Genomic DNA, 14,963 nt, shown 5'->3' on the forward strand with positions numbered 1-14,963 from the left:
CTTCCTGTGCTGTTTGGAGGCAGGCTTCCAAAGTTGTATGTTTTTATTTCCCACAGGTGAGTGGTAATGGCACTAGGGTCTTGTCTCTGTGGTTCAGGATGGGGGACAGAATCAGCCTCAGGTCTTCTGGTGAGAGCACATGACAAGGATTATAGGACAAGTAGCTGCAGCCACAGGATGTCAACAGGAGCTTCCCTCAGGTAAAGTGTGGGACCGTCCAGATCTATGGTTCTTGCAGCTCCTCCTCTGGCAGCAGGAGCGAGGCCCCCGACCACACTGTACCTGAGGCAGGAAGCAGAGAGAGATGCATATGCAGACTCATCTAGCCTCCTTCTTTTCCTCTTATTTCAGTCCAGACCTCAGCCTAGCAGATGGTGCTGCCCACATTTAAGGTGGGAGTTGCCTTCACAGTTAAGCCTCTCTGAAAACATCTCCCCAGACAGGTAGGCCTATAGCGTGCCTCCAAATCCAATGGGACTGACACTGAAGATTAGCCATCATATTCAGGCACGGAAGGATGAGCATGAGTGATGCTGAGGTGTGTGGCACTACTAACATAGAACTGTTCCTTAGGTCTCATGGGTAATGACACAGTTTTGAGGCTCTGCTCTAACACATGATCTCTCATGATGTGTGAACTTCATACTGTTATAATACATGATCTTCTATCACGTATGGACTTCATACTGCTTTAACACATGATCTCTCATGATGTGTGGACTTCAAACTTCTCTAAGCATCTGTGCCAACTGATCCTGGATGAGACTTCAATACTAATTTTTCTCCTTATTAGCTGGCTGTCTCAGGTGCTGCTACAGTGACAGAGATGGAGTAACACAGCTAAGGATATTCGTACAGATCTTACCATAAGCCCCACTCCCTTCCGCTGCTTGCTTGGGAAGTGACAACTAGCTCCAGAATATCTACAATAAGTTACAGCAAGTACAGCAAGATTCTGCAGTTTCTTTGTTTTTTAAGCAGTAGGCCTTAAGAGACCCCAGGCTCAGTCAGTTGCTTATTTCTTGCTTTTCCCTTTTTTGTCTTTATTCAGACAGAATCTCAAATGTTGTACAGGCCAGCTCGGACCTTGGACAGCCCAGATGGAGGATTACAAGTACTGGGGTTACACTCATGTATCATCATACCCAGTGTGGCTTCTAAGAGGGATCACGAACATGCATCACCACGCCCAGCTTGGTTTCTATGAGGTGATTATAGACTTTTCCACTGTGGTGACATTTGCAGTCAGCCCTGCATCTGTCTTTAGGAGTCTGGATAGATATTCAAGTCCTTCCTCTATAACTCAGGTGCAAGGAAATAAGTGAGCTGAAGACTTGAGTAGTCACTGAAGATCCATAATGGCTGCTCCCTCATGAATGATGAGCCTTCTTTTGTGAAGAGTACCATAAATCCCAAGAGAGGAGCCAGTTATGTGCCTGAGTTTGCAGAGATTGACAGACGATGTAGTAGAGGCTGAAAAAAACTGCACCCCTTTGCAGCAGGTATGACCTTAAAGACCCATGTGACTTGAAAGCATTTCAGATAAAAAGGCTCAGGACAAACATGCAGTCTCCTGTCCCTCTATCCTCTACCATGGGATGATGCAGTATAGAGGCCCCCATCCAATGCTGATGTGATGTTCTTGGATGTTTGAATTAAAAATGCTTTTTGATAAATTATCAAGTCTCAGGTATGCTTTTAACAAGATTATAACTTGGTTAACATTGACCTTGTTTTTTTGGCCTTGCAAACATGAACATACTATTTCCTGTCTCTGCTTGTTTTAAAAGCTTTATTTCAATTCTGTGAGAGCCTGTAAGCTTAGTGATTAAGGCTAACAAGGGTCTGTGTGCATCATGAGCACTGAAATGAAAAAAATATATAATTATTACCATTTTTAATCTTCCTAGAACCAGTGGGACCTTGGGTCAATGAGCAGTGGTAGTTTTCCATAGGAGCCTGTGTCTAATGATATTGCTGCTGGAGGCACAGCATGACTGTCAGTGTGCCCCCCTGGTAACTATGACACAGCAAATTGGACAAGCTTTCTGTGCCTCATTTTCTGTCTAAAGGCAATTAAGTTTGGCTCCTATCAGCCCAGAGAAGAAGACACCTGATGAATCTGAAATAAAATCTCACTCCAAAAGTTTTCTCCCATTTATTCCTTCCCATAGTTCTCTGCCTTTGAAACCCTGGCTTTACTGTGTCTTACTGGTCCACGTAGGTTTCCTGTTCTTTGCTGAAAGCAGAATTCTAAGCCACTGCACAGTCACTTTCTACTGAGTTTTCTCCTGCTTGGTGAGCACTGTGAATGTCAATCCACTCATTTGCTTTTCTCAAATCTAATTAATCTGTCGTTTGTTACAGGAGCCTGTCCCAACTAAGAACTCACAGAGCTGAGTACCATTATTGTCCTTGATAATTTCTAGGGATTCAGCGCTTTCTGGGCAACTCAACTCTTCCTGGAACCTATGGGTGGGGTCCTAGGGAAAGTGGCAGCAGCCAGGATAGCAGAGGTTCCACTAAAACCAGTTCTTTCACATCTACCTGTCTCTGTCTCTCTCTGGCCTTCACCTGGGCTGGCCTCAAACTCGTGCCTCAGTCTACAGAATGCTAGGATTACAGGCATGAGCCACAAGACTGGCTCCCAGACGAGAGAGGAAGGTGTAGTCTTTTCTTGCCCCCTCCTTTACAAATTCTAGTTATCAGGAGGAAACAAAATGTAAAACTTGGTTCTTAATAACTGTCTCTTACAGATTTAATTGCGCGGGTTCCTCAGCTGTAGATCCTGAGGCTCCCAGAGAGGTCACTGTTTTCATTGTCTTTTTGCTATCTGCTGGAAGAGACACACAGGTGGAGCACACACCAGGTCTTACAAGCCTTGCTGTTCAAGCCAGGGTAAGGACTGGGCAGTAAACAGTTTTTACAAATGGAGACATTTCCCCCTCTTTTCTCTGTTCTGACAGCTTGGCTTTTGTGGCTAATGAGAACACTAGTTTCTGTTAGCTAGAGAGATAAATGTTGCCTGTGTCAGACAGTTTACTAGAGGGTTGGGGACAGACCACCAAGCAGCATCCCCTCTCTCTGCTGGCTCTGAGTCCACTAGGGGCCTTTGGCTTCTCTGTCTTTGTTGCTTGGTTGGTGCTGCCAAAGTCCCACCCAGGAATAGCTGTGACTGCATCTATAGGTCTGACTGGAGTCCGCCTACATTACTCAGTAACTTGAAACAATGTCCCATAAATACCATTCTCACCAACTGGGTATACAACAGGTCTTTGATGTCTCAGCCATTTTGAGAAGGATATTTGGATTTTGAAGGGGCCACACTGTTAGCATATATGCTCAGAAATCCTGTACTATATACAAGCTACAAGACTTACCAGTTAAAGACATGAAGGTTGATTGAATAAGTCACATTAAAACAGATTTCTAGACTGATTACTTTTTAGGATGCAGACTTTACATTAAGTTACTAACGATTTTTCTATATGGATAGAAAAATTAACATAATTGAAATCCCTGAGAAAAACTTATTTAGTCCAGTATTTCTGTTATTTCTTACTTGTTTCTGTAGGATTTCTTCTCGAACTTGAGAAACTGCAAGGGATTCTTGTTTACCCTGCAGCTCATTAACTTGACCTTGGAAATGTTTTATAAGTACCTAGGGAAAGATGACAAGTAGGGTTAGTGTACAGCCACATATCCATGAATGTGCCTGATCTTGTCTGAGCTAGGACGCTGAGCAGGGTCAGTGCTTACGTGGGAGAAGGATTTGGTTAATAAGGCTCTCCCTTGAGTACTATGTAAATAATATAAGCCAACTCAAGACTGAAAAAAGCCTTTAGAAGTAAACCTCTGTAAATCAAAGTTTGGAAGAAGACAGTATTATCTTCATACTTTGTGATTAAGAAGGCTACTTGGTTATTAAATAAAGATATTACTCATAATCTCTGAACTAAAAATGTCACATCATAATTTTAGACAAAGGAATTTGGAGTCCACGAACAGATTTCCATCAGGCATTCTAAGAACGTGTGGAAAGCCTGGCTCTCTTCTCTGTGACATGCTACCATCACTGTTCTAATGAGCAGGTGCCACTGACTTCCATGCAACTCTATCACATTTATCATCTCAGGAAGACTGAGTTACTGAGATGATATCTGCGTTACTATGGTATTAGAACAACACTGTTCGAAACCTGTCCCAGACTATCCCTGGAAATCACTCGGTGCAATGCCAGCTGCCTTCTGACACCTGGCTAGGATCTACAGGGCTACATTGGGTGGTACTCTGAAGAATACTTTAGAAAAGCATTTAAAACACTACTTACTACATTATGAGGATTGTCCAGAATTCCTTACACTAGAATCCCCACATGCTTCAACATTTACCTCTTTGTAATAGGGCACTTCTCAAAAGGTACCATAACATTCTCACATTTGATAATTCACAACGATTTAAAAAATATTTAACCTGTCTCTATTTAAATTTTCCTGCTTCTTTCTGTGCCTTTATTGCTCCCACCAACATGGTGAATGTTCCTAAGACCCATCAGATGTTCTGCAAGAAATGTGGCAGGCACCAACCCCACAAAATGGCACAGTACAAGGGCAAGGATTCTTTGTATGCCCTGGGAAAGCGGTGCTATGACAGGAAACAGTGGCGATGGTGGGTGGACTAAGCGTATTTTCCACAAAAGGCTAAAACTACAAAGAAAATTGTGCTGAGATGTGAGTGTGTTGAGCCCGACCGCAGATCTAAGAGGATGCTGGCTAGAAAGAGAGGCAAGCATTTTGAACTGGGAGGTGACAATAAAAACATGAGCTTTTACTAAAAAAAGAAAAAAATTCCCCAACAAAGGATTCATTTGTAATTATAATGGTGGAAAGTGGTTACGGATGGGAGAGATGGTAGTGATTTCTTAAGGCCTCCCCTTAAGCTTGTCTTATGAAAATAAAAACCTCCAGGAAGGATGAGGAGCAAAATAAACACTCAGTATCACTCACCACTGCTTTCTTTCCCGTTTTTAACAAATGTTCTATTTTCATCCTAATAGTAGAGAAAACAGCCACAGGGTAGCTATTTTCAGATAGTCTGAGTAGATGTACCTGTTACCCAAGAAGGAAGCTGCTGATTGGTTGTGAGCATTCCCGTCACAGCTGTTGGAAGGCTGTGCTTCCCATTGGCTGAGCTGTGTGTCTCTGCCCCTTACTTTATCCCTAGTGCCTCAGTGATTGGAACCATTATTCATTCCATGATGAAAGGTAACAAACAGCAAGAATGCATGAGGGTAACCACTTGCCATTGGGACTTGGGGTGGACAGAGGTGGGTCAACATGCAAGTTCAGCTAGACATATACCTCAGCTATCTGTGACAGCCTATGTAGAGGAAGATCTGAGAAACGTAGGGACAATTCTGTATAAACACTTTTTATAGGGCATAATTTTAAGGTAAAATGTTAAAAAATATAACAATTGTATCCCTTCTATATGTATGAAAATTAAATCAATAATTATTTTCCATTTGTATCATCAACCTGAGAAACTGAAGTTAAAACATTCCTAAATGAAATCATGTTCTATCAATAGCCTTAAAAATACACTATTAGCAACTAAGAAGGACCAGCTACCTCTTGAGTTGTGATTTTGCGATTCAGTTCAGCTACTTTGGAAGAGGAATTTTCTAGTGCATTCTGGCAAAGGAGTTTCTCCATTTCCCTCTGATGAGACGCTTTGAGTGATGCAATGTGTGCTGCAGCGTCGTCCTTGACCCTGTGGAACAGACACGAGGGAACATGTAAAGTGGCTTCTCCAGGCAGCCCGGCCAGTATTCAAGGCCTGGGAAAGAGACAGCAAAGGGGAGCTACTACTGCCTGCACATCCGGTATGTTCAACAGCATGCTGTGAGCTCCTGTAGTCACCCACGCACAACCGGTATGTTCAACAGCATGCTGTGAGCTCCTGTAGTCACCCACTGCTAGCATTCCAGGTTTTGTACGAGTAGTGAGTTTAAGAAAAGTGACACACAGAGGTCACACCAAGGACGCAGATCTGGAAACTGTCCAGTCTGAGATCAAGTCAAGCACAAATGGAGTTTAAACTTTGGGCTTTCCCCTCTCCTCCGTCTGAAGCTATATTCTCCAAGGGACTCCAAAGTTTCAATGCACCTGCCTGAATTTCAAGCAAATGTTTAGTCATTCTGTCTTTTAAGGGACACTCAAATTTCACACTTGGGTTCTTATTTGGATAGCCACAGTCTTTAAAATTCTTAATAGTTTTTATTGGGAGCTCACCAATATTTGGGCATGTAAATGATTATAGGGACAGCTGTGATAGATTGTGAGAATAAAATACTTTTATTGTAATTATCTGCTTCATTTGTGTAAAGAGAAGCCTTTTCCTTTGAGCGAAGCCTTCCCGCCAGCCTGGTTCTAGAACCGCATGAGTCCCAAATAAACACACAGGAGGCTATATTAATTATGAAGCTGTTGGCCTTGCTTGTTTCTTACTGGCTAGCTCTGACTTAAGTAATTACTCCATAATTGTTAATCTAAGTATGTCTCTTACCGGAGAAGTTTCCGGGCTTCCTACCCCATGGCGTTAGATCTCGACTCCTGTGTTTCTCCTTCCCAGAGTCCTCCTGGACTCCTAGTCCCACCTATCAAGATTCCTATTGGCCAGCAGTGCTTTATTGACATATACATAGGACTTCCCACCAACATATTTGGATGGTACATGTGATGGTTTGTTTGTCTTGGTGACAAAGTACATGCATTCCAGGCAGTTAAGTAAGTGGTGTGACTCCAAATCGCTGCTGCTAAGAACTAACATGGCAATCTACAAGTGACAGACAGGCATCAGTTGCTTATTTGCTATTTCTCCAAGGAAGCAGTATAGTTAGCATTCTAGGAAAAGGATTAAAACCAAAATCACTCATAATATAACTCAGTTAAAGTAAAGAACAGCCTCAATCGGGACTGATACTAGCAAAAACTTTAAAAATTTCCTACAAGAAACCAGAAACAATAAGCCTGAATTTTAAAGTATTTTTAGGAAAGAATAACAACTAGATCCAGTACTGGAGAAACCAGTTTCAATATGGTGCTGCCATGCTGACTTAGTTGCCAACTGCTGTCAATGGATCAGTGAATAAGCACTGTGGGTGCTACTCCCATGGCCATCCTGCTGAGTGAAGGCAGGTAGCAGCAGGCATGGGCAGGCAAAGCAGTGCAATCTTCCGTTCTTTGGGAGCTACAAGGCGGGTGATGATTAGTGCTTATGTAGGAGTTGTGGGTGGGAGTTAGCAATTTTCTGAGATGTGCCAAGAAATGTTTTGTGGAAGAAGCAGAACTTCAAACACAACTGAGCAAGAGGCACAAAGAAACACAGCAAGTTAGGCACAGAGAATAGAATGAGAGTGGCCATGCGATATGAAATGCTAGGCAGAGAAATTTCGTATTGATATTTAAGGAAGTTGGGAGTTAGTGAAGGAAACAATGACCAGATGACTATGAGAGCATTTAAAGAATATATATTACACACACATATACATACATACATACATATACATATATATGTACTGTTAGGAAACATTTATAGGCACTATCCTCTAGACAATGAACTCAAGCAATAAAGATAAAACTGACTGGCAGTTGGAATTAGCTCTTAGCAATCACGAACAGGGATGGGAGCCTGGGGGAGAGAACTGGCTTCTGAGTAAAGACAGGAAACTTGCCAGTCACCCCAAAGACATGGCTTGGACTGGCACGGAGGTTTCAGTTCATCGGCATCTGGTGCTTTAGCAGGTAGAGGAGCCTCACTGAAAGCCCCGTCTTCACATACCCCACTACACACACAACATAGTGTTTTTAAAGACCACTCGCCTGTATCTCAAGCGGGCCTCGAACTTGCCACGCAGCTGAGAATGACTTTGGACTTAGGATCCTCCAGCTTCTACCAAGGGTTTGAGTGCTAGGAGGACATGGATGGACCACCCACCACGTTTCTGTGGTGTTAGGATCAAACTCAGGGTTCCACATACTCTAGCAAGCATTCTAGCAATTGATCAACTACAGTTTCTTATATTGTTACAGATGTGTTTCAAGGTCAAGTTAAAGAGAAAATACACCTTATAATTAAAAAAAACTGTTTGTGTTCCCATGTTTATGAACAATTTAACCTTTTACCTTTTCATGGAGTTTTCAAACTGGTACATTGCTGTTTCAGAATCCGTCTTCAGCTTATTCCTCTCTAAAATCAACCCCTCTAGTTCTTTTCTCAATCTGCAGTTTTCTTGTAAAACCTCTGAAACATGGGAATCAGTGAAGGTGTGTGGGTGGTACAGTTTGGCATGTAGGGTTCCAGAGAAGGAGTTTGCATTCCCTCTGCTGGGGTGCAGAACTTCCTTCTTCACCCGTTTGGCGGATGTTTCCTCTCTGCTCCTGGGGCCCTGTCTAGACAGCATCATTCTTCGCTCCTTCTGGAGCCTCTCCACAGTTCTCGAAAGGTCCTGGATCTCCCTCCCCTTTGCGGCCAGCTCTTCGTTGAGTCTTGCCAGCTTTGCTTTAGTGTGTGCCTGCTCTACCTGGAATTCTAGGGACTGGAGTTCCTGATCCTCTTTGTCATTCTTCTTGTGTTGTAACTCAGCATTCTGATGCTTGAGAGCATCGATTTCAGCTTCTAGCTTTCTTACAGTGACCTCATGGGCTTCCTTTACTTCCCCAAGTTCAGTCTCAAGTGCCTTAAGCCTGGCTGAGCTGTTGCGCTGGTTCTGTGGAGCTTCCTTCAGTCTGCGGGCGAGCAGTTGCTCCTGCTCCTCCAGCCGCTGTTCATACTGGATCTGAGGAAAGAATTCAGGTCCTGTGAGAGCCCATTAAACATGCCATGAATTTCAGAAACCCTGCATTTTACTATGTACATATGAGTCCTCTATCCAAACACTCACATATTTCTTTGCAAATCAGATGTATTGAGGTCTTATTCTCTGAAGGGTATAACTATATCATTTAAAAAGTGATTCATATATATTAGATAATGCATGTGCTGATGCAGCACTCAGGTATTTAAAATTTTAAACTTTTTTTCTTTTGGTTTTTTGAGACAGGGTTTCTCTGTAGAGTGCTGGGATTAAAGGTGTGTGCCACCAACACCCGGCTAAAATTTTAAACTTTTAAGAGCTGTGCATAGTGGCACAGGCCTGCAACCCCAGAACTTGAACAGGTGGACACAGGAGGATCAGGAGTATAAGATCTGTCTGGACTACACAGTGAGTTCAAGGCCAGCCTGAGCTAAATGAGGCACTATCTCAAAAAGTAAAAAACAGTTGAGGTTTACTAAAGTAATAGTATTGATACTTTATACTGTTAAGCTAATTAAATTTATGTCAGCCTATGATGCTGCTTCTCCATGCAAGCTTATCATACCCTGAGGATAAACATATAAAGTAACTGGAGGTATTGAAGTGTTTGAGAAATACCTGATTCTCTTAGTATTTACAATTAGTGGCTAATTGATTAAAATAGTTACTAAATATCTAGTCTCGATATTTAATGATCACACAGAAATTGTTCAAGGGGTATCAACAAATGTGGATGTGCATGGTGCTGGGCTGTAGCTCAGTGGTAGAGTGCCTGACTAGCGCACACAAAGCCCTGAGTCTAACCCCAGAACTACCACTTAAAAGATGGATGGTGGTGGTATGGGCACAAGCATATAGAAGACAGAGATGTGAGTTGGGACAAGGGGAACCTGATGGAGCTGGAGTGAACACTTCGATACATTTCTGTGCCACAGAAGAATGGAAAATTCAGGAATTAAGAAATTCCTGGGTTAGGATGTTCTTCAGTATCCATCCCACCTCCAAGGTGGGTGCCTCTGCCTCATCTCCACATCCACGACTAGATGAATGTCAGTGGAAATATTTCAACAGCAGCAGTGGCTTTTCTCCTTTGCTTCTGAAATACAGCAGAGGTGTTTTAATCTATTTTCCTCTGACCCTAACACTGACAGGGGTGCATAAAGATACCTTGTACAGAACTTCAAATCTTTGAAGAACAGAATTGAAGGTTTCACAAGATAGAAAGATCTCCCATGCTCATGGATCAGTAGAATTAATGTAGTAAAAATGGCCATCTTACCAAAAGCAATCTACAGATTCAGTGCAATCCCCATTAAGATCCAACACAATTCTTTGCAGAACTTGAAAGAACAATACTCAATTTCATATGGAAAAACAAAAAACCCAGAGTAGCTAAAATACTGTACAATAAAAGAACTTTGGGAGGTATTACCATCCCTGACTTCAAGCTCTACCACAGAGCTGTAGTAATGAAAACTGCTTGGTATTGGCATAAAAACAGACATTGGGTAAATGGAATTGAATTGAAGACCTAGATGTAAACCCACACGCCTATGGACATCTGATCTTCAAAAGAAGCCAAAATTATACAATGGAAAAAAGAAAACATCTTCAACAAATGGTACTGGCATAAGTGGATGTCAGCATGTAGAAGAATGAAATAGATCCATGTCTATCATCCTGCACAACTTAAGTTCAAGAAGATCAAAGACCTTGTCATACATCCAGATACCCTGAACCTGATAGAAGAGAAAGTGTAAAATAATCTTGAATGCATTGGCAGAGGAGACAACTTCCTGAAAAGAACACCAATAACACAGGCACTAAAATCAACAATTAATAAATGGAACCTCATGAAACTGAAAAGTTTCTATAATGCAAAGGATACTATCAATAAGACAAAATGGCAGCCTACAGAATGGGAAAAGACCTTCACCAACAAACATCTGACAGAGGGCTGATTTCAAAAATTATAAAGGACTCAAGAAACTAGATATCAACAAACCAAATAATCTAATTTAAAAACGGGGTACAGATCTAAGCAGAGAATTCTCAGCAGAAGAATCTCAAATGGCTGAGAAACACTTAAGCAGATGTTCAATATCCTTAGCCATCAGGGAAATGCAAATCAAAATGATCCTTAGATTCCATCTTACGCCTGCCAGAATGGCTAAGATCAAAAACACAGTGACATCCCAGGCTGGAGAGGATGTGGAGCAAGGGGAACACTCCTCCATTGGTAGTGGGAGCACAAACTTACACAGCCACTTTGGCAATTAGTATGGCGGTTTCTCAGGAAACTGGCAATCAATCTACCAAAGACCCAGCTATAGCACTCTTGGTATATACCCAAAGGATGTTCAATCATACTAGAATGACACTTGTTCAACTATGTTCATAGCAACTTTACTTACAATAGCCAGAACCTGAAAACAACCTAGATGCCCCTCAACCAATGAATGGATAAAGAAAATGTGGTACATTTATACAATGGAGTATTACTCAGCTGGTAAAAACAAGGCAAATGGTGGAACCAGAAAAAATCATCCTGAGTGAGGTAACCCATAACAAGAAAAACTAACAGGGTATCTAGTCATTTATAAGTGGATATTAGCTGTAAAATAAGGAATAACTATGCTACAATCCACAGATCCAGAGAGACTAGGTAACAAGGAGGGCTCTTGGGGGATGCCTGGATCTCTCTGGGAGGGAACTAGAGGAGATTTTGTGAGTGGGCTGAGGGTGGGTAGAGATGGGAGCATGAGCAATCAGGTTGGGGGAAGGGGATGAAGAGAGAACTTGAAAGATACTAGAAGGAAGGGGTGCATTCTGGGGCCAGGTAAAACCCTGGAGCAAGGGAATCTCCCAGGAATCTGTAAGGATGAACCCAGCTAAGACTCCTAGCAATAGAGGACACCTAGCCTCAACTGGCCATCTCCTGTGACCAATAGTCATGAGAGAGGCTTTATCCAGCAACTGATGGAAACAGATGCAGACCCACAGCAAAACATTAGGTGGAGTTTGGGAAATCCTGCAGATGTGAAGAAAGGATTATAGGAGCCAGAGGGGGTCAATGACACCACAAGAAAAATCACAGACTCAACTAACCTGGGCTCAAAGGGACTCACAGAGACTAAACTGACAGCCAGGAAGCCTGCATGGGACTGGTCTAGGCACTCTGCATATATCTGACAGTTACATAGCTTGGCCCTCTTCTGGGACTCCCAACAGTGGGAAGGGGCTGTCTCTGACGCTTTTGCTGGCTTTGGGACCCTACTCCTCATACTGGGTTGCCTTGCTCAGTCTTAATACATGGGGAGGTGCTTAGTCTGACTGCAACTTGATATGCCAGGTTTTGTTGATGCTCATGGGAGACCTGCCCTTTCCTAAACAGAAATGGAGGAGTGGATTGGGGTGGGAGCAGGGGGAGGAGGGAGTTGCTGACAGTTCAAGAGGACACGACGGAATCATGGGGTGGCAAGGGTGCTCAGCGCTGTTAAGGTGAGGCTGCTGCCCTGCACTCGCCTTCATTTTCTGAAACTGCTGCTCCATGGTGCGCAGGCTTTTCTTTGCTTCTTCATCTTTGCCCTCTAGATCAGCTTCTAGCTTTTTTATCCTTCTCTCCATAAACTCCACTGTGTTTCTGTCTTCGGAATCACCAGCTGCCGAGGCAGCCAGTATCAAAGCAGGTAAGGAGTTGGGGTATCTTCTCTTCAGAATCCCTTCCATTTCTTTGACCTACGAAAATGTGGTAAACATTAGTAATATGTAAGTTGACAAATCTTCATGAAGACGCAGTTTACTATCTAAGCTTAGATGATCATGTCAAGGACATTTACATCCTGCCTCCTCGCTGGATCAAAGGCACAGGAGTACCGTTATTTCAAAAGATTACCTTCTACCATCTAATTAACCTGCTCCACTTACAGACATCTCTCACAGCCACTCAAAGCACACCTCCAGCCTGTCCATTCTATGGGCAATAGCCTGTCTGGAGTACAGCAGACCCATCGTGTGACAGCACCCCGAGTATCCACTGCACAGAGAAGGCAATGCACTACCGCAGAGCAGACACAGACCGTCCTAAGTACCTCCCCGTCTAGCTCTCCCTTCCAAGGACACAAGACATCGTGCTTTAAAGGAAAAGCAAATTACATGTATGGGTGTTTTCTCCGAGCACCCTGTGCATGCAGCCTACAGGGGTCAGAAGAAGGCATTGTATTCTCTGGGACTGGAGACAGACAGTTGTGAGCTGCCACATGGGCGCTGCGAATCGAATCTGGGTCCTGAGCAAGAGTGGTGAGTGCTCTGAACTGCAAAGCCATCTCTCTCTCTCTCCTAAAATGACCTTCTGAAAGTGTTCAGAAAAGGCAGCTTTCACTCAGTCTACAAACCAATGGCATGCTTGCAGACTTTTCTATAAGAGAGTGCTGCTCCAGTGCACAGAAACTGCAGCTATCCCTCAGGAGGACTCTCAGGAGACAGGATGTTTCACTGGTGACTGGGGCTTGTGGACTGGGCTTGTTGGCTAGATACCCAGTAAACACCAGACTCTGTTCTGTTTCCACTCCCTCCAGAGCTGGAATGACAAGCCCTAAGGCTTGAACTCAGCTCTACATGTTTGCATAGCAAGCACTTCAATGACTGAGCCATCTCCATAGCCCCACTACCTGAAGTCCTTAAGCATACCATTTCTTTATTCCCACACATCCAGTGTGACATGGTCTCTCTTTAGGAGATCATCTAATGGACGGATTCCTTTGTTTCTGTCCCCTCCCAGTTCTGGACAGCTGTTTCTATACTGGGCAACATAGACCCTAAGCCCTGAAGACAATCCAAACACAATCCCACACTATACTCACTTTAAAATATTTCTCACACTTCAAGTCACTTTTGTCCTGATCTTTTCTTGACTCTTTAACTAAATTCCTAAGTCATATCTCTTAATACCAGAAAAGGTCCTGTGAAAGTAACAAAGTTGAATTTTTACTTCCTCATAAAACCATTCAGCTCTGTGATGACATCACAGTCTTGGCCTTGTGATGAAATAATAGCTGTCTGTTTAAATACCAGGAAGCTACTCAAAATTCCTGTAATCCAAAGGATGGAAAAATCATACTTTAATATTTATCTATGAACATAAATGCTACATAGAATGTTTTAAAAATAAAAGGAAATTGTCTGTATTATTGCACAACTACTTCAATAAAAAATTCTCCATCTCGAGAAGCTCCACAGAGAGTTTCATACACCTCCTTGCTATGGTGACACTGAAATGAACACTTGTGGTGTCAGTGGTGAGCAAGATCAGGCTGATGGCCAGGAGACCGGGAGACTGAATGCTCTTTGTGCACAGTGGAGTTTTGTAACATTTCCCAAGTGTTAGCAGCCTATTCCAGATTCTAGGATCTTTCTTCCTGTACTCCATTCCCACCTATCTAATCTAAAAAAAGAGAAAAGGCTTTGCTGTATTTCTGAGATTGCCCTGAATTCCTAGGTTTGGGAGATCCTACTGCCTCAGCCTCCCAAGAAGCAGGAATTAAAACTCACTACCCAATATTTCAAATTTTTGCTTCCATCTTCCTAGAAGTTTCCTGGAGTGGGGAGGTAAAAGGTCTCTCATCAATAGGTCTCCATCTTCCGACTGAGAGCCTCAGCCTATCGTTCTGCAGATGTGAGCCTGGGTCATGCCATCTTACACACTTTACTGCCGCACTTTAAGGGTATTGGGAATAATTCAGTCTGTATACATTTGTATACATTAAAAGTGCTTCAATCAAAATTTCTCTGGGACGCTTACCTGCCGCTCCAGATCCTGAATTCTTTTGGCATCCAGAGCTCTTTCCTTCGAGCGTAACCTCTGCTGAGTGGCTGGGCTCCCAGACTCAGTTTTCAGTTTTTCAATCTGTCCACAAGGGAGACAAGAAGTGTACTCTCAACAACAGGAAAGTTCAAAGGTGGGGATACATAATGTTAATTCATTAATCAACTCTGCAACAGACACTGACTGAGCTACTCCTTTGTTCCAAGTGTGTCCAGGGGCAGCACTGGAGGCTGAAGATTCGGGAAAACAAGAGAATCTGGGTCCTCGTACTTATAGAGACAG

At 42.9% G+C, this 14,963-nt stretch overlaps 1 protein-coding gene across 2 annotated transcripts in view; it reads right to left on the reverse strand.

The window, feature by feature from the left end:
• Positions 1-14,963, reverse strand: part of Cep162 (centrosomal protein 162) — a 64,915-nt gene that overhangs the window by 8,456 nt on the left and 41,496 nt on the right. For both annotated transcript variants that reach the window (XR_005874802.1, XM_005073664.4), the window contains exons 21-25: positions 14,658-14,762; positions 12,383-12,595; positions 8,187-8,839; positions 5,631-5,772; positions 3,563-3,661 (exon numbers count right to left, since the gene is read on the reverse strand). Coding sequence is in view for 1 of the 2 variants with exons in the window: in XM_005073664.4 (XP_005073721.1) it covers positions 3,563-3,661; positions 5,631-5,772; positions 8,187-8,839; positions 12,383-12,595; positions 14,658-14,762 (1,212 nt within the window). In the remaining variant the exon portion in view is untranslated. The remainder of the gene's footprint in view (positions 1-3,562; positions 3,662-5,630; positions 5,773-8,186; positions 8,840-12,382; positions 12,596-14,657; positions 14,763-14,963) is intronic.

This window comes from Mesocricetus auratus, unplaced genomic scaffold (assembly GCF_017639785.1).
Source record: "Mesocricetus auratus isolate SY011 unplaced genomic scaffold, BCM_Maur_2.0 Super-Scaffold_100691, whole genome shotgun sequence".
Classification (NCBI taxonomy): Eukaryota; Metazoa; Chordata; class Mammalia; order Rodentia; family Cricetidae; genus Mesocricetus; species Mesocricetus auratus.